This window comes from Mya arenaria, chromosome 17 (assembly GCF_026914265.1).
Source record: "Mya arenaria isolate MELC-2E11 chromosome 17, ASM2691426v1".
Lineage (NCBI taxonomy): Eukaryota > Metazoa > Mollusca > Bivalvia > Myida > Myidae > Mya > Mya arenaria.
The window spans coordinates 7,381,492-7,407,823 of NC_069138.1; the positions used below are offsets into that span (position 1 = coordinate 7,381,492).

Consider the following 26,332-nt stretch of genomic DNA (forward strand, 5'->3'; position numbering starts at 1 on the left):
CTCTATGTTCGTGGAGATGTATAGAGATAATGATTTTAAGTTCAGAAGTTAATCGTTATCATCCCTAATGACCCTTTGTTCACTATAAGTCAAATACAGTTCGAACCAGGGTTAATTTGTACAGTTTAACTGCCGTTGCTCGGAGCCCCATTGACCGAGCTTAAACCCTGAGTGATCTGTTGTTTGGATGACCGAAAATTTATATTTTAGTCTGTTATATAATGTCTTAGAATGTATTCTCAACATTTGAAAAATTGTAAATTTTGTTACGGCACCGATTATGTATTACGTTGTAAAAATCTTCCCAAATGTACATACGGTATCAAGTATTAGTAGTTCAATAAAGACAAAGAAAATTGGTTTTTCACACCTATTCAATTTTCTACAACTTTCAAAACTTGTCAACTTCTGCTGTTTCTTGGTTTATTTGAACAGGCTTTCCAGAAAATCTTGCAATAATGATCGAGAGGTAATCATAAGGTTTCGCCCATGATGTGTGAATGTTTGGGACCGGCAATGGTGCCTGGCAATTCCTCGACTTTCGATACAGTGTCAGTATATTTAACTGAGCTTCGACCTCAAATGACAGCTGATTTTCGAACGACCTACTATTCGAATAACCGCAATTGTATTGTATATGTTTACTTGTTAATGCAAACATTGAATTATTGATATTTATTGTATTGTATCTCATGCGAAACACCTCACATTTCACACAGTTGTAAACCAAGATCCTTTTTGGTCAGGTGTGTGTTCAATACAATGTAGCTTACACTTATATGACATTTGTTTTTGTTGTTTTGAAAAAGCTAGTTAAATTTTGGGGAATTTTCCACTAAGAATTCAACCACGTGCTGTAAACTTTAAACGCATGTTCGACCCAGTCAGACTTTTAATTGAGATTTGCAAAGCCTGAAATAGTGACTTAGCCGGTTTTTGATGTAAAGTATTGATTAATGTTTATGTCAAAATAAAATGCCATTATTCAGTCACGATGTGATCAACATGAGCAAGTTACTTTCTGATTGCATTGGCGAATAAGACTGCATTTATTGTGATACTGCGTGGATATAATGTAATATAGTGTAATGTTTTAAAGGTAGAAAGTGGATCTAATAACAGCTATTTAGTGTACCCATCAAAATCAATTGAAATCTTAAATCAAACATTTATCAATCTAAGACAAAATAGAACGTGTCTGCAGTCAATCCCTCCCAGGAACGTGCCTGTGCCTTTCTACAGTTGACTGTTTACTCTCTGAGGGCCAAGAATCCAAACTCCATTAAACAAAGAAACTGTAAATTATTTTTGTTAGAGTGGAAAAATAATATGATATATTTAATGTACTTACTATTAGGTGCGTGGGAGGAATGGTCAGGGTTCGGAGAGTGGTATACCAGAGATAGCGGGTGAAATGCTGGTAGTTTAGCTTTCGTGCTGAAAAACGATGGAATGGGCCATACCTAGGATGTTCATGGGTAGCTTGGGCATTTTGGGCAGATTTTACCAGCAGTTTGTCTCACCAGGGCAGGGATTTTTAACCGGGATTGGCCGCTAATCCACGGATCTTGGGAGGGGGGGGGGGGCAGTGGTTTCAGTTGACTAGTGCATTTATTGTTTATATAAGATCGAAAAGACACATTGGTATTCAATTCAACATAAATGTATAAAATAAGTTATAAATGAACGCTGAATAGTTTCTCTTTCTTTTTTAAATTTTGCAATGTTTACCTGTCAATTAAAAACAATATAGCAAAAAAATAAGACTAGCATCACTGTTCATTTATTTTATTCAGTAATACATTTAATCTTAAAAACATCATTGTGACTCACGAATTTAGAAAGTACAGAGAGTAACGTTTCTGGTCTGTTTTTGTGTGTTATAGGTCATAATGCAGATCGTTCAGAATATTCAAAATGGCCGCAGCCGTCGGCATGACATGAACAAATTGTTTAACCCACTTTTAGATCGTTTTAGCAGCTTAATACCCCAAAACACCGTTGTACAACCGATACTTTTTACCGATACCGTTTAATCTGATGCTTACAAACAAAAATTGAGAAAACCCTTTAAAATAAGAGAAGAAATGGCAATATTTACTTTGTGTCAGAAGCGTTGGAAACAGATATATGGGAATTCGTACCCTTTCAATATCGTACCGGTATGACTAGTTAGAGGAAAGTGCATTTTCCGCGGAAAGTACGAAATCGAGAATGTTCCTGAAACGATAATCTAGTGGTAAATGGTACTAAATCTCCGTAAATCTGGGGAAACCCGTACTTCGACTGGAACGCGAAGATAGACTAAACGTGACGTTTCTAGTCAACAGTTTTCAAAATATGAAATTCAATAAAAAATAAATAAAAACATGCATCTCAGATAAACTTACCTTTACAATTAAATCCGACTTATTTGCTCTGCTTCCAAACTGGCAGTATGATATGTTATGGCTCCATTTGTTGTTGCTCTTGTTCAATATAACAAAATGGCGTCCAATGCTCGCTTAAAATCCTCACCAAGTTCATTGTAGCGTGAAAAGCGGATTAATATATTCAAGTTTGATTCCATAAGCTTTTAGTTTCAGCAATACGTATTGAATTTGTTAAATGTAATAACTGCTTAAATGACAGAAACCGTTTTGCTACTTACTGCATTGCACATAAGTGAAACAGGCTTTCCTATTAAATGCACTACTATTTTTAACGCATATCCAAATATGGAAGTTCCGATCTAAAAAGTACATGCAACTCGGGTGTTTCCGTACTGATTTTTCATTGGTTAACAGAGGTCAAACCTCGCCCAAAACATATACAATTTGCTTGCCGGCATGCACGCGATCTATATGAACAATGTATGACGAGCTTTTCTGGTTCTCATGTTCATGGTTCAGTGGTGCCCAATTATTTTAATACCTATCACTCCGGCAAAAAGAAGTAGTCCCTTGCATACACGTACAAACCGTAAGAGGGCTTGTTCAGACGAACGCTTCGCGTTGGTGGTTGTGTCACTTATAAAGGAGTCATTGATGTTAAGAAGTTTGACTAGTGTACACAATTATGTGTCATAAGGTCGTTTGACGGGCTGTCATTAGGCGTTTCAACTAGCATCCATATAATTTCTACACTCAAATGTTGTTGTTTTTCATAATCAGAGGTTTCGACAAAACGTACTTCGTAATATTTGTTAAACAGGACAAATATTTTAATCAGTTAATTTTGTTTGAAGAGGTGAAAGCTTATCGAGAATAGTATGGCTAAAAATGAAATATACTTAAGCGAGCATAAGATAAACTATCCTACAGATATATATGAATATCAACATTTGTCATGCGTTCGCTTTGGCAATGTCAATGTTTCAATTTTCAGTTCTTTTAAGAAAAATATATTGAAAAAACACTGGTTAACGAAAGGGCGAATGGTTAGTGTGCCACAGATATTAATTCGCAGATAAGCTAGCAGTTTGTTTGTGTGTATCTAAACTATTGCACCCATTAACAATTGGATAATGTGGCAATATATAATCTCATGGAAAATGGGTTAAATAGGTAAATTAATACAAAAAAAAATTACAACAATTTGCCGGGACACAAAGTGCAAAGGTATTACATGATAAAACTTCATTGCTACGAAGTTAAATTCAAATCGCATGGTAATTATGTCAAACTGAAATCTGAATGAAACTGAAAAAGGACGTCGTGACCGGTTTGAAAAAAATAATCGTTATGATATAACGAAAAAAAACATGGCATTGAGTGAAAAAGTCCTAAAGAGTACATGTTAAAACTTCATTGTCATACAGTTCAAAAACGTTAATCATAAGGAAAAAAACGTCAAATAGAAATTTGATGTTTAACTTTAAAATGAGTGTCTCCGTTTGCACGAACAATTCGGTATAATACTAACATGGATTCTTCTTTATTGCTCGTAATGCCATGTTTTATTTGTTAAATGTAATTGGTTTCACACTGACCTTTAATGTTGAATCGGTTACTGAAGTAAAATCATTTGTTTTTTAATTAGAATAATACCATCCATCGTATAATGCATTTTTCAAATGTGATTTGTAATAATACGTGTTCCTTACTACGACAAATTCATTGTGTATTGCTTTATATCGTCATGAGATAAGATCATGTGAATGCTTTTAATTTTTTTTATATATATAAGAAGTAATTCAAACAATGGAAATTTCTTTGACTACTTACACTATGTTTAACAGACCTGCAATGAAAAAAAACATATATATTTAAATACATAATTAATAAAGTAGTATTTGAAGTGAAAATCTGTAAAAACGTAGTATAATAGTTGTTTATAAGACAATAGATTTCATGTGAAATAACTTGTATTATTCTTAACACTACTTATACTTTAACATGCTATTTACAGGCAGTGCATTTTTAGAAACATTAATCGTGCAATCCATAAATCATACCGGGCATATGTTCATTACCGCTTCAATTCGGACTACTTATAGATTAACAAACTCAATACAAACAATATATGTCGTTTAAGAAACATACAAAATAACTGGAAAAATTTGTAAGTGTATGCAATAAGTCAAAACCCCAGCATTCGATCATTCGCCGAGGAATGTATTACAAAGTGATATTTAAATAATAAGGACACAATCTCAAATTGGAATTTGATTGAAACTAAATATTTCGCGGGATCGCCTTTAAATACTAGTGTCTACCCCTTAAACGGGGCTGAGTTAAAGTTTTAAACATTTTATTCAAAATCAAAACATACACATATACAACAAACATACATTTTGAGTGATAAACCTTTTTTTAGATACTTGTGATTGGTGAGTGCAAAAACAAAACTCTGATCAACTATCGTTTCATAAGGAAGAAATACCGTGTTGTTTACACCTTTCTGTCAAACAAAACTCGGTATCCTGCTTAAGAACTATTGGTTTCAACATTTATTTTATTCATTCATTTTTTACATTAAAATGATTGTATTAATTTTGTAAAATCTTATTTAGGAGTAAGAGTGCATATTTAAAGACATACCATATTGAAGTCGTAATAGCTTTTATATTTGCGTTACAATATTAAGAAAGGGTTAGATAACTCTGAATTAGAACGCCCCAAGAGCTACGTCTTTGTGAGGTGTAAAACTTCACATTATTTTTATATCTATGTTCCCAAGATCCAATCAATTTATTCAATTAGTTTTAGCGCAAATATTCGGAACAATTCCTATATAGAACTACGTCATTTTTTGGCATGACGTTATCAGAAATTTACCTCCTTTGTTGAAAACCGTCATCCGAAGACCCTGTCTTGTGCCCATAATTAAAATCAAAATCATTTGGCATCAACAATTACTTTCACACTGCTTTAAGAAATAAAGCTGCACTCTCCTCAAAACTATTATATAACGATTTGTCTATTGGGATACTTTGAATCATTGCTCGCATCTTTAACAACCACACATTATCACATATGTATCCACGAATTGTTTTCACTACGCAGAGAAGAGTTCCTGAAAATACATTATCACTTTGTTTTTTTTTAATGAGGAAAAATCATCTACAATGGTCGTCGTGTAAGATAGGTTTATCCGAAACACCGCTCAATGTGTTCTGTGGAAACTCGATAAACCTCGTCTCCACAAAACACCATACGCTCGGGTGTAAATGAACCTATCTTACACGAACGGCCATGGAAGATACTTTTGATCTGGCATTAAATGAAAATTTAAAACTTGTACTTATCATTTAAATTTATGATTATTTTGTTGCATGATATCTGATTTAATATGAACCATCCACATTTTGCCAAAAATATGCAAACCTTCAACTTAATCACGGCGGAATATTCGAACGCGCTATCTAGCTGGCGGCTCCTAATAGTGCCAGGACAAAAAATATATAATACAAATTGTGCAAGAGCAGAAGACCTGGTAAAAAAGTATTCCAGATTTAAAGTTGTTTTAGGATGCACCACTTCACAATACTATCAATATATGTTCACAGTTCAATCAATTCCTTCAAGTAGTTTTTGGGAAGAAGAAGAAGAAGAAGAAGAAGAAGAAGAAGAAGAAGAAGAAGAAGAAGAAGAAGAAGAAGAAGAAGAAGAAGAAGAAGAAGAAGAAGAAGAAGAAGAAGAAGAAGAAGAAGAAAAGAAGAAGACATGCAACATTTCTACCTTTCAGTTCAAGATTGATATAACTAGACCTTATCTTTACTTTTATATCAAAGTCCTTGTATATTTTTAGCGTTGAAGTGAATACAACTCCATATAATCAAGGAGGTTCAAAAATGCATTGGTCGTATTTTCCTCAAAAGTGCTAACTCGAAAGCTACAACATGTCGTTGAATTTCTGTTTTATGTTTTTTCATTTGGGAACACATTTATTTCTGCCTTTATTAAACATGATGTAATTTATTTTACCTTGGCTACAGCCACCACAATCTAGACTTGTCTTTGGCTGCAAATTTTTATCCGTCTCTGAAAGTGTAACAACATCAATTGAAATATATACTAAACAACCTGAGACGGTCCGGAGCTCATGATTTCTCTAGTAGCAGGATCAGCCCGTCAATGAGGAAAAGCTATAAACACAAGAAATAGTGATCCGTCTTTTGGGGCCCTTATGAAACTGTATATTTGACATATCTTTTTGGCCATGTTACCAGTCCTGGGAAATTCGATCTTCCACACCCAATGAAGATGAACCACGCGCAGGACAGCGAAAAGCAAAACTGTTAAATGTACATTTGTATTTAGTTGATACATTGAAAAATTAAGAGAGCATACAATATAAACGAAGAACTATTCAAACTATTAAAATCTGATTGCAAATTCCTACTCATTATGACCTCAGTAAAGAACACGCAGTCACATTTGAATCTGAATGATTTACTTGTTCGGGTCAGGAATGGTACCGTCTTATCAAGCATTCAGACACTAGTTTCATCAACATCGAGAACACATGACACTTTTTATATTTGAACTTATCTATATTTTAACTCAAACGGAACTCGGTCTTTGCAAATTTGATTTGATTTGATTTTACATTAAAAACATAGTCAATATAGTTCAAGGTAATACAATATAAACATATTAGCAATTACATTCTGAATATGTCTGCCAGGTGTCATTGAATAAGCTATTGGACATGTTGCGCATAATATTTCAAGAGCCGGCCGGTTACTTTACTTTTTGAGATTGATAAACCTAACCTTACAGAGAACCTCGTTTATATATACGTTGGCATAGTCTGAAAACACATACCCGGTATGATTTATTTTTTGTAACTTTTATAATCATTTATGCATGGCGTTCAAACGACTTACATTTTTTCGTAAAAACTAAATAACCCGACTTAAGTACTGTATATGATGATCTTTTGACTGTATTTTGTGGTAATTAGTGTGCATGTATTTATTATCCAAGCCGGGGGTAACTGCGACGGGCCAGCCAAACACAATGTCACCATTTGTATATTGCGGAACTGATAAGTTCGGTTGTATATATCTGTGTGTGTGTGTGTGTGTGTGTGTGTGTGCGCGCGTGTGCGTGTGCGTGTGCGTGTGTGTGCGTGAGTGTGTTTGTTTTACCATGCCATATTTTTCAATATGAAATGGGTTTTTTTTTATATCTCATGACACCTTCGTTGCCAAAGAGAGCATACTTTAGTTCATTTTTTAATAAAGGTTTGACGACCTGACTTCATTTCGAAAATATGTAATGGTTATATTACACCCGAAACAAGAAAAACCCTATGGTAAAAATGTATCCAAAATATATAAAAAACATATCGCTACTGTATATTATATAGTATTGATACTATATCCCTTGTATGCCCTCTGCCAAAAAAAATTGACTGATACATTATGAAACATACTAAGAATGTTTCATTTAAGCATTATAAGGAATGGTTTAGTGTTATTTTGTTTCTTTATCTATAATGTCATGTGTGTTTCTACATTTACATTTTTTAGCTAAAACTTGGTGATTAGCTATAGGCATGTCAGTAAAACTGTAATGAACAGTGAAACTGAGCATTACTACCTAGATAATTAAAGGATAGATATAGTCGATACAAGGTGTATCTAAAATGTATTAAAGGGTTCTTGAGATTGTATTGCTATGCAGTTTCAATCAGTAACGGCATATCAATGATATCATCTCGTTTTTATTAATTTGATACTATCCGGCTTCCGTCATGATGTTCTCTAACAGTTTTGCAATTCCCGTAAATAAAAGCATCATGCCGTTCTTTTTTTTCTTCTTAAAGTGAATAAAAAAATAGAAAATTACTGTAACAGTAAAACTTACTACGTAAGTTTAATGTATTTCAGCCCAGATATATAACCTTTTAATTTATTGTGCACTATCGATAAAATGAAGTAATTTTATCCACAGGAGAATAATAGCAATGACATATACGTTTCGCTTTATTGTATCTTCTCTGTGACTTGCGGAATAATTGTTACAGCAGATAATGTTTGGTGACTGATTCATGTTTATGCAATTTGAAGTTTTTTGTTTGTTTGGAATTGACATTGACTTATTAAAATGAAATAACTTGGACGACAAGCGTATTGATATAAAGTTGAACAGTTTTAAGAACTATTTTGGGGGCGATTTAAACATGGATACCGAGTGTGCTGACGTCAACATGGACACAAACAAATTAGGAAGTTGTCAAAAATTAGCATAATTGTAATGGCGTATTTAGCTTCAACTAAATTGTCTTTTAAACTGTTACCATAGACATATGTCAATGTTGTGTCGGTTCCTGAATCCCTGTTTCAATGTGCACGCCTCATAAGTTATTTTATACATATCAATGTAATGTCCGTCCCTACGTGGACGTGTCTTTACAATGTACATGTCCTTATAACGCTTGCTTAAGTATACGCATTGTAATGTCCGTCCCTGAATAAGTGACCCCATGGCGTATGTATTTGTAATGTACATATCAGAAAAACTATAATATATTGTAAGTCAATGTAGGGTCGGTCCCTGCATAACTGTTTCTATCGTGTCATTATTTAATGTACATGTCCCTGTTCTTTTACAAGGAAATGTGTCAATGTAATGTCCGTCCCAGTTTAACAGTTCAAATGATGCGATTCTTACTGAAGTACATTTTAGAATAACTATATTGTATGTCAATGTAATGCCCGTCCCTGAATAACTGTCCCCATGGTGTCTGCCATTATCAAGAATATGTCAGAATAACTATTGCTAGGGCGTACGGGTATATGAATGCAATCTCCGTCCCTGAATAACTGTCCCCATGGTGTGTGCCACTGTTAAGTCCATGTCAGAAAAATATTACTAGGGTAAACCAGTGTGTGAATGTTTTGTCCGTCCCTGAATAACTGTCCCCATGGTGTATGCCATTGTTAAATAAATACATGTCAGAATAACTATTACAAGGGTAAACTAGTGTGTGAACGTAATATCAGTCCATGAATAACTTTCTCCATGGTGTGAGCCATTGTTATATCCATGTCAGAATAACAATCACACGGGTATACTGGCATGTGAATGTAATTTCCGTCCCAAAACAATTGGGGCCATGTTGTATATAGTGTGTGCCATTTTTAAATACATATCAGAATAATTATTACTAGGGTATACTAGTATATAAAAGTCAGTCCCTGAATACCTGTCCACATGATGCCTGTCATTATTAAATATATATCAAAATTATCATTACTAGGGTATACTAGTATGTTAATGTAAAGTCAGTCCCTAAATACCTTTTCACATGTAATATAACTATTGCTTAGGTATACTTGTATGTGAATGTAATATCTGTCCCTGAATAACTGTCCCCATGGTGTAAGCCATTGTTAAAGATGCATTATTATTCCCAAATAAGATTTAACACATTTAATACAATTGTTTTGATATAACAAAATGGATGAATAAATGTCGACACCAATGGTGCTTTTAAAGGATAACGAGTTTAATTTGAAGGAAATGTGCAGAAAACACGGTATTTTTACCTTATGAGACGATAGCAGATCGCAGTAAATCTTTAGGCATTCACCAATACTTTAATATTTTTGCGTTTCAGCTATGAAATACACAGTTATGATATTGTTATCAGTAATTGATTTTTTCCATAAATGCATTATTTAGTAAGTGTTCAAGGTTTATCAATCAAGATTTATGTTTTTATACAAGTGTTTGTATTGATTTTTATTAAGACTGCCACTTTAAGTACATGTCAGAATAATTATTTCAAAGATATACTAGTATGTGAATGTAATAACTCAATAACTGTCCCCATGGTGTCTGCCACCGAATAACTGTCCCATGGTGTCCCCATGGTGTGTGTCATTGTTAACTACATATCAGAAGAACTATTTCAAGGGTATACTATTGTGTGAATGCAATAACCGTTCCAGAACAACTGTCCCCATGGTGTCTACCACTGATTACCTGTCCCCATGGTGTACCCATAGTGTCCGTCATTGTTAAGTACATGTCAGAATAAAAATTTCAAGGGTATACTATGATGTGAATGCAATGTCCGTCATGTCATAGTAACTATTACTATGGTGTTTATCAATGTTTTGCTGATCTTGGTCTCGTTAAAATGATCAAATTTGACATTCTGAGATGCAAATGTGAAATTGTATTATATTCTGCAAATAATGTTTAGTAAAGCCTGATGTTTCATGATGTTTCAGGCAATGGAGAAGAAAGCCTCATCAGGACAGACTGAAGTGATGACGTAAATCATGTTTCAAAATGATTGTATATATTTATAAAAACTTTTGTTTGACACAAGATTTTATAGATAACATTTGCTATCTAATATTATAATGAATAAATCGTGGTCTGTAAACAGCTGTTACTTCACGAAATTTATTAAATGACAGTGTACAGTCACAGTCACCCGAACAAGTCCAATGGACAGAAGACCACAAAGGGTGAGATCCTCATTCCAAATGCAGTTAATGAAAAAATGATTCCTCTGATGAAAGTGGCCCAGGCTGACCAATTAAAAAGGTATATGTACTGGTAATAATACAATTAGAAATGCATATACTGTAAAATAAAAATTATATATGTAATATCCATGAAAGGCTTCATTTAAAAAAGATTGGCGTATTTCTTCTCTTTTAAAATTTCATATATTTCAAATGTGATTGCATGACAATATGCTAATTAAATTTGCTAATTAGTTATTCACTTACATGTTAATACTTAGAACATTGTCTTCAAAATATTTATTTAGTATAAAATAATGGATGTTCAAAAATTGAAATGGCTAGAGCTGTTCAGAATGTTGCAGATAACGCCGATAAAGAAAACGACACCATATCGACGAAGAATGCAATCTTTTAATTGTTATAGCCTGTCATAACGATCAACCAAAGCATGGTGTCGGCACTAGCGGATCCGTGGGTTTTGGGGGAGGTTGCGCACCGAGTGGTCCCTTCCCCCACCACCCAGATTTGCTAGTACCTACACTTAAATCACTCAAGTTTACTTATTTCCAATAACGAAGAAAAAGAGTAATGCAAAACCCCCCTCAATGCATCATTTCGTATTAGAAATTGTTTAAATCACTTACTGGGAGTATCCCCAAACCCCTTTGTCATTTCTTTAAACCAGATTATTTTCGGTTCCTTAGTCCCTTCCAACACACACAGCCTCTAACATCAAATCCTGGCTAGGCCCCAGATCAGTTTATTGTGACGGCTCAAAGAAGGTTATGTATGGATATGAAATGATAAAATCACATGGCCAATATGTTTTGTATTGTTTGTTTTGCAGCAATACAAGATATTTTTATTTTTTGTGCAAAGCATTAACATTAATATATATTTTGGGACATTAAAATTTTTGCATGAATTTTTAACCATTTAAATATGAATCGTTTTTGTCATTCGAAAGAAATAGTCACATATTCACATTCGCTTACTTTTAAGCCCTTCTACATACATGAATGGGATCCTGAAAAACAATCAAACAATTTAGTCTATAAGAACAACTATGTCTACAAGAACAACAACACCTTCTTAAATAACTTCAACAAAAACAACAACGACAACATAAGCTTCAAGAACAACTATGTCTACTAGACCATCAATATCAACCCTATTTCTGAGAAAAACAACACTTCCTACAAGAAAAATAACAGCTTCAGAAACAACTAACACCCCATCTAAAAGACCAACTTCCTACAAGAACCACTTTGTTTACAAGACCAACAACAAGAACCCCATCTACAAGAACATTAACCTGTTCGACAGGAACAATTACTGCTTCAAGAACAAGTTCATCTTACACAAAGACAACATCAATACCAGCTTCACGAGTAACAATACTGTCTAGAAGAGAAACACCTCCGACTACAAGAACACCAACCATACACTCTTTAAGAACACCAGCAATATCATCATCTTCTAGACCAGCAATGGCAATATACATCAAAAGACAAAAGTCAATGGTATATATATAAATTAATAGTTTTGACATAAATCTTTTTTTTTCAATAAATATGTCCTACTCATTAAAGCATCATTGATTAAATTATGCACATGAATAGAACTAAACAATCAGTTTGTTACATGTTTCTTTGATTCTCAAAGTCAATAAGCAAATGACGTTTGGGTTTTTATTGTCATTTTGTTTTGTTGTCTCAAAAAAGAATGTACATTTTGCAGATTTCAATTAGATTGAAACATTATTCAACAACGCATTTTGAATAGGAAAAAAAACAAGATTATGTTCTTGCAACATTCGTTAATGTATGTACAATATGGTCATACATTTAAAGGCACAAGACACCAAATTAGCAAATAAAGTAGTTCCTTAAAACAATCCTAGAGTTGTCAATGTAAGCAAATTGGAGGCTGATTATACATTATTTTACATCTGTTTTTGAATACAGATAAATATACTGACGCTATTTTTAAATTTACTGAAATTTATGTGGTAAACAACCCCAGTAAATTTCAAATCCACAAAAGCGCTGTGATATATCAGTAAGTAAAGAAACATTCATTGCATAATACTAAACGTATCAATTGTATGTAATTTTCTGACAATTTGCTATTCATATGGTGTCTATTCTCTTTAATAAATCCTGTAAAATGCATACCGTTTGTGTTGTGTTAAATGTGCTAATATGAAAAAGTTCCATTTTTTGTGCGGAATTGTAAGTTTCATTTCTTCAAGGCTAACTTCAATGGAGAGGACAGATTTGTTACAAAAAGTTGACCATTTAAAGAGTGGAGGAGGAGGCGGGATATGTAAAGAGTGGTCTGAGGCCAGGATAACTTTATCAACTTTTATTTCATGATGGGGGGTTACAGTTTTTGAGTTTTTGGAAACTTAATGCTGTAAGGAGTTTTGTTGGCATTGTGAACTGTGTTGTTTAAATGATTAGTTGTTTGTGTCGACCTTGTGTTTTTTTAGTAATAAATATAAAACAGTAGTATACTTATATCAAACTAATTTCTTGTTGGCAAATTTTAGATGGACAATTAACAAATGGTTAAATGTTTTGTAATGAATTCTGATTTTTAAAAGAAGTAGGTAATCGTCATGTTTCATTGAAATAAAATATATAAATATATTGTGTACTTTCAAACCCGGTCGGCTCATCCTGTATTATTTTATTTAGTTGGAGGATGGAATTCATTGAACTACAGTATCCAATACACCATGCAGCTCCCCAAATTGTTCGAGAGAAATTATATCACAGAATCTGAAATTAAAGGGACTAGACACTAGTTGATGCAATTGCAAGAAAAGGGAAAACTGTCAAAAACTAACATTTATTAAATTTAATTGGTTGTATACAGCGCATTGAATCGTACCAACTGATGTTTAATGTCGCTTACGACACAATTTTTTGAATATTTTTTCAATTTCGAAATTTACTTGGTTGTCTACCATGTAAATCCCTGTAAATTTAAAGATAGTGTTTGTATATGTATATGTACTAATAATATTGCTTTCACATGATAAACAAGCTCACTTTAAAGGTGAACTGAACTGTAATTTCTACTTCTTAATTGTTTTCATTCTTTCTACTAAACGCGCTCAAGTTTAATATACAAAGCGTAAATTTTGCTTTTACGGTCTACCGTTACCACGGAATCCGGCCTCTGTTCTGCCCATTCTATGGTTGCTAGATGAATTAATGCCCTTGAAATGAGTGGAGACTGTGTTGTCTCCCTTTGTTTTAAGTGCGCATGCCAAGCGAGTACCACAATGCACCGCACCATTTACCACAATGCATTGCTTTAATTTCCCGGAAAATGTTAGATATTTCTGGGTTTCTGATATCGCCAACATATTGATGTAAGAATTATATCTATAAAATCTACGAAGTCGGTTTCAATAGCGGTACGAAGTGTTTTATATAAAGTCAGTCTGTATCCTTGCGATAAATATAAACGTGTTACTTCCCTTAGATTAAAATAAGCCATTTAAAATGGAGGCCATGACAACACTACTTTCAGACACCGTCAATGACAGACAAGTCAGTGGCACAAAATAAGGTAGCGATAATGAAATGCAGACGATCTTAAAATTTTACGACCGTTCTCGTATGTTGGAGCAGCTGGTTGAAACGGAATGATTTACCAAACAAGAATTGCAGTGTCAATTAATTGTAATATCTTGCGAGGAATTGGACAGGTTTATAAAAACATTGGAGTTTTTTTGACTCAAGGAAATTGGAACAACCAGCATTCCATAATATTGCTTTACATTTGGCTGTTTTAAGTCAGCATTTTTAATGGAATGCTGTGTTGCACTCTACTTAGGAAGGTAAAATTGTGAGTGATAAAGGTGAGTGATTTGATAATTACTTGTATTTTATCAAAGAATGACCCCCACAATAACAGTTAACAGTAAATCTGTCAGGAAAAGTGGGCCCAATGACGGGCTCGAACCTATGATCACTAAAACACTAACCAATGCCCCATGTTCGTATGGGATTACCCACAAACTTCACCCCTCTCCCTTTTATCTAAAGACTTATCAAGAAACCCATGCATTTAACATCAAAGTAAACCTTGGATGAACAGTGCATCCGGTTTTGTACTCTAGCCAAAAAACACTCAAAAGTTATCATGGAATTCTTATTAAATTAGCTAACCAAGCTGCTGCTTTCCCAAATACAATCCACAGTACAACAATAAGGCAACTACCATTGCTGGATTTCCATCCCCCGACATCGTTTTTTTTTCGCCGCCACTTAGAAATATTGACGCATATAAAAATGTTGATCTAGTGTACCGGCATGCATTTGCATATCGGTCCAGAACTGTCTAGGAACTGAGTTTATTCTTCGATGTAAAACATAGAGTTTATTCTTCGATGTAAAACATTAACTTGTAAAATAGGAGAAATGTTATGATCTTGATTGTGGTTCGCCTAGAAACTAATGTTTATGGCCCCTTATGCATTAAGAAAAAGCATGAACATTCATCTAATGAACAACAAAATACCCCCATTTAAAAAATGGTTGAAAAACAATTAATCTAGCAATTCATTTATATTGGCCAAAAAGAGACTTTTATATTTTAAAGACTGTCATTCACATTTTAAATGCAACAATGGTTGGTTTTCATTTAAGTGATACTCACCTAATTTGCCTATTTATTTTAAGTATGTTGTAAAATAAATCTATAAACAAATCATTGAGCTAGAGTTATGGGCCTTTAGCCCCCATACTCACATGATTTTACACTTTTAGTAACCGCTTAAAAGGGAGTGATCCATAAAAAAATAAAAACAAGAAAGACTGAAAAAGTCATAAATCAACAACTTAAAGAGTTTGTGGAAAGTTCAGTTCATAATTCTGGGTGAAAATAAGGTTCAGTGACTTCACTAGAAATTTGTACTTTTTACAGTCATCAAAAGGCTGTTGATACTAGCTAAAAGGCTGTTGATCCTTCAATTGCGCAATTTTTAATAGAGGCTTCATTTACCATGGGAAATTCAAGGGCGGATTTAGTATTTGATACTGGGAGGCATAATTTAGGGGCAAAAACAATTGATTTGCGGCCATACATCAGAACTGAAATGTATTTGGTTAAAAGCGTTTGCAGTGGTGTTTGAAATTTTCACAATTTCTTGATAGAAATGGTGCATTTTAGGGATATCATTTATTACTATTTTTCTACTATATTGAAACAAAACTGATCTTAGATATTGGGAGGGGGGGCCGATGCCCCCATCCCACTGGTTCTGCTTGTGAAATTCTCTATCAAATTGTGACAAATCAGTAATACTTAAGATATTAATGCTTTAAGACAAACTTCTTATCATTTTAAATTTTTGTTGTACAGCTGACTGAAAAATCTTTAGTTTTTTTTCTGAATTATTTTAATCAAACCCCACTTGAAAATATATGTTTACCATATTTACATGTATACAAGTCATTTTGTGAACAAAAAGCAAGCAGCTGCTATAAATGCATTGAGTACAAAGAGTAAAATGGACAATGTCTGTATTCTGTCACTCCCAAATAATGACTTTTATCTTTTTTATTGAAAAAAGGTTTAGACTTTAATTTCTGTTGCAATTAATTATTATTAAGTTTCTCAATTTCTTCATTGTCCTGATCATTGAAAACAATGAAAAATCTTTCCTGAAAATTTAAAAAATAAAACTGCTTGTTGAAATGCATTTTTTGCTGTAATGAATAAAAATTCATACATAAAATAGAGAATTAATTTGATAAAACGTGTGTATGATTTTTAACAATACTACATGTATTAAATACATGGTATTAAGATACTGTTTAACTTGTGCTCATAGAAATATAAGTTGACACTTTTCAAATAATTAATAATAGTAATGTTTCATGACCATTTTTATGAATGTTGTCACTGTCATTCAGAAGAACTAAAATAAAATCAAAGTTTAAGGACATTAAATCTGTATGTTGTATGTCAAATTTTGTGTTGGTGGAGATTTGTTCTTTATACATGTACAAGGTATGACCTACTGTTGCTTTGTTTATGATTTTATTGGTGAAATATTCTGTATTCAGCATTTGATGTTTACTTTTATTTTACTGCTTTTTGTCCTTAAACTGTAATTTTATAGGATTTGAAAAATACTGTAAGGTTAAACACTGAATTAAATTTCAAACATATTAGAGTATTAAATTAAAATCAATTACAAGCAATATCTTTATATCAGTATCTCTTTCATCTTTTAATATTTTATAAAAACAAGTATCAGTTATATTGTGTATAATTTTGATTGGATATCTGATAATCATGAAGATGAATCAACTTCAATAAGTCAACATCATAAAATGCTCATGAATACATGGAATACTCACATGGAAAATCAAATTAATTAGTATTGTGAATATTTTTTTTCAAGACATTATCTAGAGCTGCGCTATGAGCAGTAATAGAAGAAATTTATTGTCATATCTAATCATAAAATTAAAACTGCACTCTCACAGATCCAACGTTTTGACAACTTTTTATTTTTTTCCTGGAATGAGCCAATTTTTGCAAAAATGCACTGAAACTAGTTTATAAGACTGCTGAAAAAAAAAAAGATCTCAGATTTTTATATTTAAGTTCAAAAATTGATGTTTTATGCATTTTAAACCGTTAGTAACCATTTAAGCCATAAAACATGAAATTTCAAATGGAAATATGAAGTTTAATGATCTGATCTTTTGTCAGCAATCTTATATCATATATTTGCAGATACTTACGCAAAAATTTGCTCTTTCCAAGACAAAGAATTAACAAGTTGTAAAAAAGCTATATGTGTGAGAGTGCAGCTTTAACATCAGTCTTTACCACTTTGTTGTTTAGACTCTAGAGTTGCAAGTTTGTCTTTAATCTTCCCACATGACTTCATTCTTTGAAATTGTATCACACTTACCTTAATTTATCTAGTATTTGTATAACTCTGTCAGATTCCTTGAATGGCAGATTGTGACTAAGCATCCCATAGACTACAATGCACTGGTTTGGAACTGCCAGTGCATAGTACATTCATGGCATACTAGTCATGTTCAGATGTTTGTAGCAATTTCACCAATTTCCTATGTAGAGAATACATGTCTTTGGTCAAAACCAGCGTCAACCATGACGAAGTTCTCTCATCTTTAGAATGAACAACATATAATTGCATGCACTTCTCTGCATATTTCACAATAGAAAGTTTTGCAAAATTAATGTTATAAATAGATGCATACATTTGAAGTTTCTGCTAAATGATTTAACACTTTGTGCAGGTTTTATCTAGCTAACCTTCATGTAAAATTTGGTTGACATTTGAGAACTTTTGCTTAGCAAATCATCTATTCCATGGCTAATTTACATAAAAGGAATGTTACTCTTTAGTCAAGCCTACGGTTAGAGACGACCTTTCTTTAAATACAAACTTTGATAGTACTCCATCAATAAATACATAGGTTTTTGAAGCTACTTTTGTTGTAACATAGCATGAGATTCCTTTTGTCAGTCAAATGACTGCCACTAAATCAGCATCGTTTTGCGTGTCTGTTATGCCAAGTTTTTCATGAGAATTTAAGTGACTAAATTTTTGATGGCTGGCAATTTTTTTCTTGGTCTTTCAACATCACATCTGGTCAAAGGAGTGGATTGGACAGAGGCAAAGCTGTTGCCTATTTGGGGTACTTAGGGGTAACACACCTAGCCCCAATTGAAATTCTAGAACCGCCCCTGCATATTAGACTGATACTGGTACACTAAATTATTCACAGATTCAGACTTCAGCCTGGTTCGGGAACACAGGATCGTCAGTTTGAAACTGTTTTCAAACGTTCAGTGTTTGACTTGGTTGAACATATTGATTCGTTTCATTTCCTTCTGTTAACTTTCCAATTAAAAGCGTCTACTTCGGAAGATTAAGCAGAATCCATGTTTTACTCGTTATTTTGGTGATAAAACCATGTTAGCGAAAGCGGAAGTTGACATGTCGATTGACTGGCTACCGTTTCATCTTCATTCTCTATCAAAACCGAGAGGCAGTACCAAGGGAAGCAACTACGCACGTATAGCAACGCCAAGGGAGGCAAGTCAGTCGAGTTTTTCGGAAAATGCCGAACAGGGGGTAGTTTGTAACAAAACTGCCAGCTTATGAAAATGATTTGAACTGAATAACATATCGTATCAAACTTGAAAATTATCAATCTTTTATATGTTATAATTAAATGTCAAATATCAGTTCAGTTCTACTTTAAACTTGGAAACAAGTATGTGCTATTCTAAACAGTTTAACTCAGATGATACAGCGACAAAATATTATTTCAATCACGTAAAATGATGTATTATCAGTCATATACAAATATACAGGTTTAATCCCTACATCAGGCGCACTTATAAGGTTTTACCAACCTATAAACATTAACATTAGTTAATGTGTTAGTATAGTTCACGTGCATTTTACAATTAATGTATAAAACGGGTGGGTTGCGGGGAGGGGCGAATGTGAATGCGTGGTGTGTGGTACGTGGTGGCGGGCGGTAGTTATACTTTATATAAACGAAAGTCACACTTGGTAGATTCGTAATGAAATGTCAAAGCCAGTAATGAAAGTTATCATCTAGATAAATATTTTGATAGATAATTGTTGGTGACAAGGATATAACATAACTAGATGTAACGACGTCTGTACGACGGCATACTTGAGTTTTACTGGGGGTTAACAATTTAATATTGATTAAATTTCTGGAATTATCAAATAAAAGAAATGACATTCACGAAAATCAAAAAAAAGTTATTATTTACTTAAAGACAAAAATAAAACGCTGGAAAGGATTTTACATTATTTGTAAAATCTGGTAATTTAATCCACTGGATTTTCTTCTAGCTTTCAAAAACTGGGAAAAATTACATGTAGGAGTGAAATACCAAGGGTTTTTCTGCTATAACCCTGCTGCCTCCGAAATTTGCGGGTCAATATTCAAACAAAATACACCAAAATCATATCCAGATAAAGCCTAATAATTCAATTAAAAGCCATTATTCGAATGCATCGTAATTAAAGGGTACTTGAGTTGAAGTCGTTGTATTGCAATTTTAAAAGCAACATACGACTACAATTTCAATTCGGATGCTGTTTTACGGAACAAGACAACAAAACAAACACAGTGCTTGAGCAGCATCCATTTAACAGCAAGCATTTTAGTTCTGTTATATGATTCCTTGTATGAAAAAAGGAGTATGTTATTTTTTATAATCATGGTTTAGAAATATTTATTTTCAAATTGCTTCATGAAATGTTACATGGTCATAGTGCTGTACGAGGGTCATCTGTAAAGTTCGTGGACTCAAAAACATATTTTAAAAGAAAAAAAAGAAAAACATTGTTTCTCATTAATACTATGTTCGTGCTCTCTACATACAAACAAATTTACAAAATATTAACAAATTATAAATGCATAGTACATGGAACATAGCCGATAAGCAACTGAATGGAGCACTTTGTACTACGTAACGACTTCGATATTTAACTAGCGTCTTTTTTTCAAAATATTCACCGTTATGTGCTTTACATTTCCGATTTCGCTTTATCAAATTAATTGAATTGTATAAAATGTACTGCCTTGCTGTTCGATAGGTTATTTATATAATGCAGAATATCCGTCCCAAATAATATGACCCGTGTGCCGTTTGTACATTAAAAGACACAAAAGGGTCACGTATGTGCATGGCCGTGTATGTAGATGCCATGTTTCCATTCATCAGTGGCTGTTGTTGAAATTTGTGAACAACAGAAAATGAACATCAGTTTTGTTCATAAAAAAATACTCGGACAATGTCATTTTTCATTTAAACAACATGTAATTCTTTTAAAGAAAAATACATTGCATATTGAGTTAAATGTTCTTTATAGATTTCTAAAAAATAGTTAGAGTGAGGATAAGACACATTCTTAGTAAGTTTGCCTGCGCTTAACACATTGTATAATGCAAAGTACTTTTTCCATGTTCTTTTCTTATTGTTTAACTATCATTTGCGTTTATAATTTGTTTTCAAAGCCAAAATCGGCAAAACGTCATTTTCGACGATTCTCGGAGCCGTAATATTTTTCATCCACACAGAGAATATTCGACTCTTTAGACACTTGTCAGTGCAAAGAGATGCCAACAACGCAGGTACTTTTATTTGCCACTCCATTATAGAACATTCAGGACATAATTGAGCAGTCGTCAAAGAAAAGCCTATAGGGAATTATATAGCATTATTTTGGAACAAAAGTTCAGAGGCTCTTATCAATTCAAATCAATTCACTTTTCAAATTGTGGATAAAAAGGACTCCTTAGGTATCCATGACAATGAATTGTCCGTACAGGGCATATCTTTGTTGTTTTACATCATTCCAATTATATCTTATTCAAACATCTACTATTTTGCTTATTTGCTTCTCAATGAATATTATTGAAATTATTAACAAATAAATTGCGTTCGAGCTAAAATAATAGATGTATTACAGTGTTTTGATGGTTAAAAAAAAAGAATGTTTTGTCGTTCCATTGTTTTAAAAACAACACCTTGCCTACGGTCCGCGTAGTTTGATCCCCATCCACCTTAAATTGGAAAACATTATGCGGTAAAGCATTCATAATTTTTGTATATACTCAAAGACGAATACATACCCTCAATGTCTACAAGCTTCGCCGTTGAAGGCAACCTGAAAAATAACAAAATATAATGTAATGTTTCGGATTTATAGAGAATATTTGTTGATTTAAGTGAGCATTCGTGTTTTTTTCCACGAGTTTATTCCATAGACGAAAATCTTTTCACTAGTGGCGAAGCCACGAATGAAAATACAGTGTTTCTATGATTACAAGTGAAATTGAATACGATTAAACATAAATCAACATGGTTTCTGTTTCTTTTACGTTTATTCTTATAAATTAAAATATATTTTTTTCTAAATACTCGCTTTTTGAAAAGGGTGCTTTCTACGCCGCTACACCTGTCGCCTCTTACGCAAAATTATAGCTAAGGACGTAGCTGTAAACTTTATTTTTGCGGTTGCTGAACACCATTTCTTAACTTATTTACTTTTTATAGTTTATCTTTAACTCATTTTTCACTGCAAACATTTTATGGACATTATTCAATGAACTTTTCCCAATGTATTTATGTTCCAAATAATATTAGTAAAGGCATAGAATCACGTTTAAATTAAACAGGGGATGAATAAATACCGAATAACTACGCCACCATTTATTAAACACAAATAAGAAAGGTCGAACGTGTTAGCAAAACTATTGCGGATAATCATTGCATTTAACAGCTTTATTAGCTTAACGTTTCGTTCATGATGCATGGGTATTCAGTCATCCATCATTGTCAGAGACTAGTTTTGTAAGCTTGAAAACGAACTTCCGGGAAGTTCGTATTAGGAATTACAACGATAAACAATTGAATAACAAGTATTAACGCAGATATAATATCGTGTTTATGTTCGAGAAGTTGTTTTCGTCTGTAATCTGTTTCGTATGAAAACAAATTTTCGAACATTCAGATTCAAAATTGAAGAAAATGTTTGAAAAATAGGATGACCATTTTTTCTTTTAATCTGTAAGTTATTTATTTCCAAATATATAATCATTTAAACTTTTATCTTTGAATTTTTTATTTTATTTTTGGCAACATTTACTGAAGCCATAGTTTATAGAATAAGCGCAAATTTCTACACTGGATTTAAAAAGTAGTTCTTAAAGTTGATAATTCACCCCTTAGTTTGCAGTGGCATGTTCACTGATGTTATTTTAATAATAAAAACACACTATATCATCGAAAAACATGAACAAACAATGTAATTTCACATCGTATTCGAGTAAGGTAGTAGGATTGGTGAATGCTGCAAATAGCAGCCTTCACTTTATAACTTTACGGCATTCAAACTCACATATGAGTACCATGACAAAATATCTGATAATACGATCTCTATATATTATTCAATTAATGAATAAACTCACGCAATCATTTCAAAGTATCTGTTATAACGACCTCTTAGTAGTTATACAATAAATAAATCAACTTACTCAGTCCATTCTTTTGATGTTCTTCTTGAACTGACTCTCTGTAAAAAATAAAATAAAATAAATTAATAACTTTTTAAAGACAAAAACAAAACATGGGGTTTACGAAAATCACGTTTAATTGGAGGCTCGGTAGAATCCAACGCAAAGGTCAATTGGAAATATTACGTTGTCTTTATACCTGAAACCTTCAAACTACCCAAATAACAATGTACATCTATTAATGATATTAGATCACTTATGCGTTTGAATGAACATACGCTTTGATATATTTTTGTTGAAGCTCTTAAATCAACACTACGTATATGAAATGATAAAAATGTGTCAAACTTACTTAATATTAAAACCAAATATATCGGTTTTGCGTAATATCGTGAGTTCTAAATTTGTGCCATTTTAAATTTGTTATTAGTCAGTTGTTTATCATTGTGTTTAATTATCAAAATTTTAACACTGTTACTGTTAAAACAATCATATTTATACTAACTATTAAGAATGCCAACTGTTAGCATAAACATGTCTGTTTCACCATGTTTTCGTTGTCGATAATCTACTAATTCAAAGGGTAAATTGAGAGTCCAACAATAGATTTCAAGTATGCAGTCATTCTAAATTTGCCAATTATTGATTACAGATTGGACAATCCTGAGTTAGAATTCTTGAAAACTCATTTTAACCCCAAATGATCTATTTTCTCAATAACCCTACAAGGTAAGGTAGGAAACAAAACATATATCAATAATTTGATGCACGTGTGGTCTTGCTGTGTTTTTGATTGTTCTGTGTCCCTCGTTCTGAGTCTGTTTCGACTAAGTTTAGTGCCTCTTTAGTTTTATCTGTATTATTTTAAAGAGTTTTTATTTGCATTATACGCAAAATACAGTTATCTTCTTTAAAAAGGAGGATGAACGGATGGGAGCACATGTGTAAAGTTTAAATGATGCTTTTTATGAGATATTTTCTTAACTGTGGTTACATGCAAAACCAGATGTTACGATATAGCCGAATCCGAAGCTAGGTAAGAAGAATTGCTCTTCTCATTCGAATAGTCTAGCTAAAAACGCATCGATCAAGGTGTGAAAAACAAGTGTATCTGTGCCTGAGTAAAGTGTTTAAGGTACTGACACATTTGACTTTAAGTGCCATTTTTAGTATAATAATTCCGCTGTGAATGCTCGTTTTGGATGCACACGAAAAGCAATTATTGCCAAATTCTAGGGAATATAATTGCAAATTTAAGCTTATTTCCTTTCCTCGATGCCCTTCTTTTAAAATTCCTCCCTCATATTCAATACCTCGACCCATTCATCGTAAAGCTCTCTCAGTCCCGTATCCATATTGAGGCTTTCTTATGCAGCTGCCTTGTTTTAATTTTACAAAGAAAAAAATAGAGAAATGAATAAAAAACATATCTTTTGCACGGAGCATTCTTTTACAATGTATAACAATTAGAGTTCTGAAAAGTAAGTGCATATTTATTGTTCTTAATTCATTAAACGCCAATTCATACGATTTAACTAAATGCCCATACATATTAAGTCAGTGAACAGATTATTTCAATTCATCATTATGTAAGAGTGTCCAGTGGTCAATGTGAGCGAAATGATGACCAAAGTTAACAATGGTTGACACCAACCCTCTCAATGTTAACATCCTTGCAGTGCATCTTCCTATTCTATCCATTGCTAATTTATTGAAGCTTGAAATAGCTTGATTCATACCATTTAAAGTTAAGGTAATTAAGAATTGCAAAGTTCTTTATAATTATTAAGAGTTGTGATAATTGGATATGGATAGTCCTGGTATGTACTTGTTGTGATATGTTTCTATAATAATTACTCTTAAATACGTGTTTCAATAGATTACTGTTTTTTTTTTAAATTTATTTCCTAATGAATGTACATTGTACACGATTGTATACCAGTGTTTGTATAAACCACTTAGGATTATTAGTCTATTTAGACCATTTATACTACATACCTTCTGAATCAAAGACATTTTAACATAGAGAAACTAATAGAAATAATACTCCGGTCACAAATCGAATATGCCTCACTGTTTACAAGCATGGTTGGTATAAAATAATGTCCGGGAGTTTTTACTGTTGCAAAGTTGATTCTCCTTTCGTTAAGATGTCTCCAGTACGTGGGCTTTATATGAATATTGCTATTCATGGCCATAGAAGAGCTTAATCCAGAGCCCATTCAGGTAGGTTTCTATAATATTCTTGAAATTTTACCACCATCACGACTATAAATTAGTCTTTTACTGTATAAACAAAACTAATATATATTTCATTGAAATGTTGAAGCTCATTGCGCTTGAGATGTCGTCGAATAAAAGCATCGGTATACGTTGCTAATGAATATTTGAACACAGTCGTAGAGTGGTCTAGTGGTTACCATCATCACTTTAGATAAACGTGGTACGTGGTTCGAATCCACGTCGTAAAATCGATTGCTTTCTTTCATCCTTTTCGATGAAGAATGGGGTGTTGTAAGTAAAATAGCAACAGTGAAAATATCAGTTTAATAATTTCAAATTGAAGTTACAACATAGTAACATTGTAGTTACTTCCCCTCGATCTAAACTAAACGCGTCAGAAAACATTTAAATTTTAAAAAGGTAAGTTTAAATGAAACAAATAGGAAATAAACAGATTACCATTTATTTGAAAAAAGCTAATCCATTTTTTCAAGTTTTTTTTTCGAATTTTGAAGCTGAATGTTAGATCATTAGTTTTCATACACAACAAATTACAGACAAAAACAGCTGCCTGAATATAGAAACGATGTTATATCAGTGTACCGATTTGCTTTTATACTGTGTGTCGACTGAACAATCAACTGATTAACTGATGATTGTTTACCCAAAATGATGTTATTGATGTTATAATAATGTTTCAAACGAAAAAAAGCAGTATATTCAATTTATTTTAATGGAATAAAGACTCTAAAAATCAAATTGTATTTACTTCACTTATCCATTCCTTCATTTTTTAACCATTTTATAGCAGATAGTATTACGAAATTTGTTCTCAATGGGTCATATGGTTTAAGATATCAGGTTAAAACTTCATTATTTATTTTTGAAACATAACACATTCAGAACTGAAAATGTAATTTCTCATTATCATGACCCATTTTTGCAGACTTGGTTACAACTGACGTATTTTGTTCGAGATGCATTTTGTAAAACTCAGTTCATAAAGTTTGTTTCAACCCCAGTAATTTTACTGACCGTTACAAGGCGATACCTAACAATCCTTGATAAACATTTCTAGTCCATTATGTATAGTATATATGCACTGTGGTGTTTG

The 26,332-nt window shown here is 32.8% G+C and overlaps 1 protein-coding gene across 8 annotated transcripts in view; it reads right to left on the reverse strand.

Moving 5' to 3' along the window:
• Positions 1–26,332, reverse strand: part of LOC128223680 (uncharacterized) — a 129,913-nt gene that overhangs the window by 44,631 nt on the left and 58,950 nt on the right. For 6 of the 8 annotated variants that reach the window (XR_008259323.1, XR_008259324.1, XM_052932974.1 and 3 more), the window contains exons 5-9: positions 23,017–23,054; positions 21,613–21,647; positions 6,408–6,464; positions 4,206–4,221; positions 3,971–3,990 (exon numbers count right to left, since the gene is read on the reverse strand). Coding sequence is in view for 6 of the 8 variants with exons in the window: in XM_052932974.1 (XP_052788934.1) it covers positions 3,971–3,990; positions 4,206–4,221; positions 6,408–6,464; positions 21,613–21,647; positions 23,017–23,054 (166 nt within the window). In the remaining 2 variants the exon portion in view is untranslated. Of the gene's footprint in view, positions 1–3,970; positions 3,991–4,205; positions 4,222–6,407; positions 6,465–11,562; positions 11,879–21,612; positions 21,648–23,016; positions 23,055–26,332 lie in introns of those variants that run through there. The other 2 variants (XM_052932978.1, XM_052932977.1) reach the window with 2 other exon arrangements.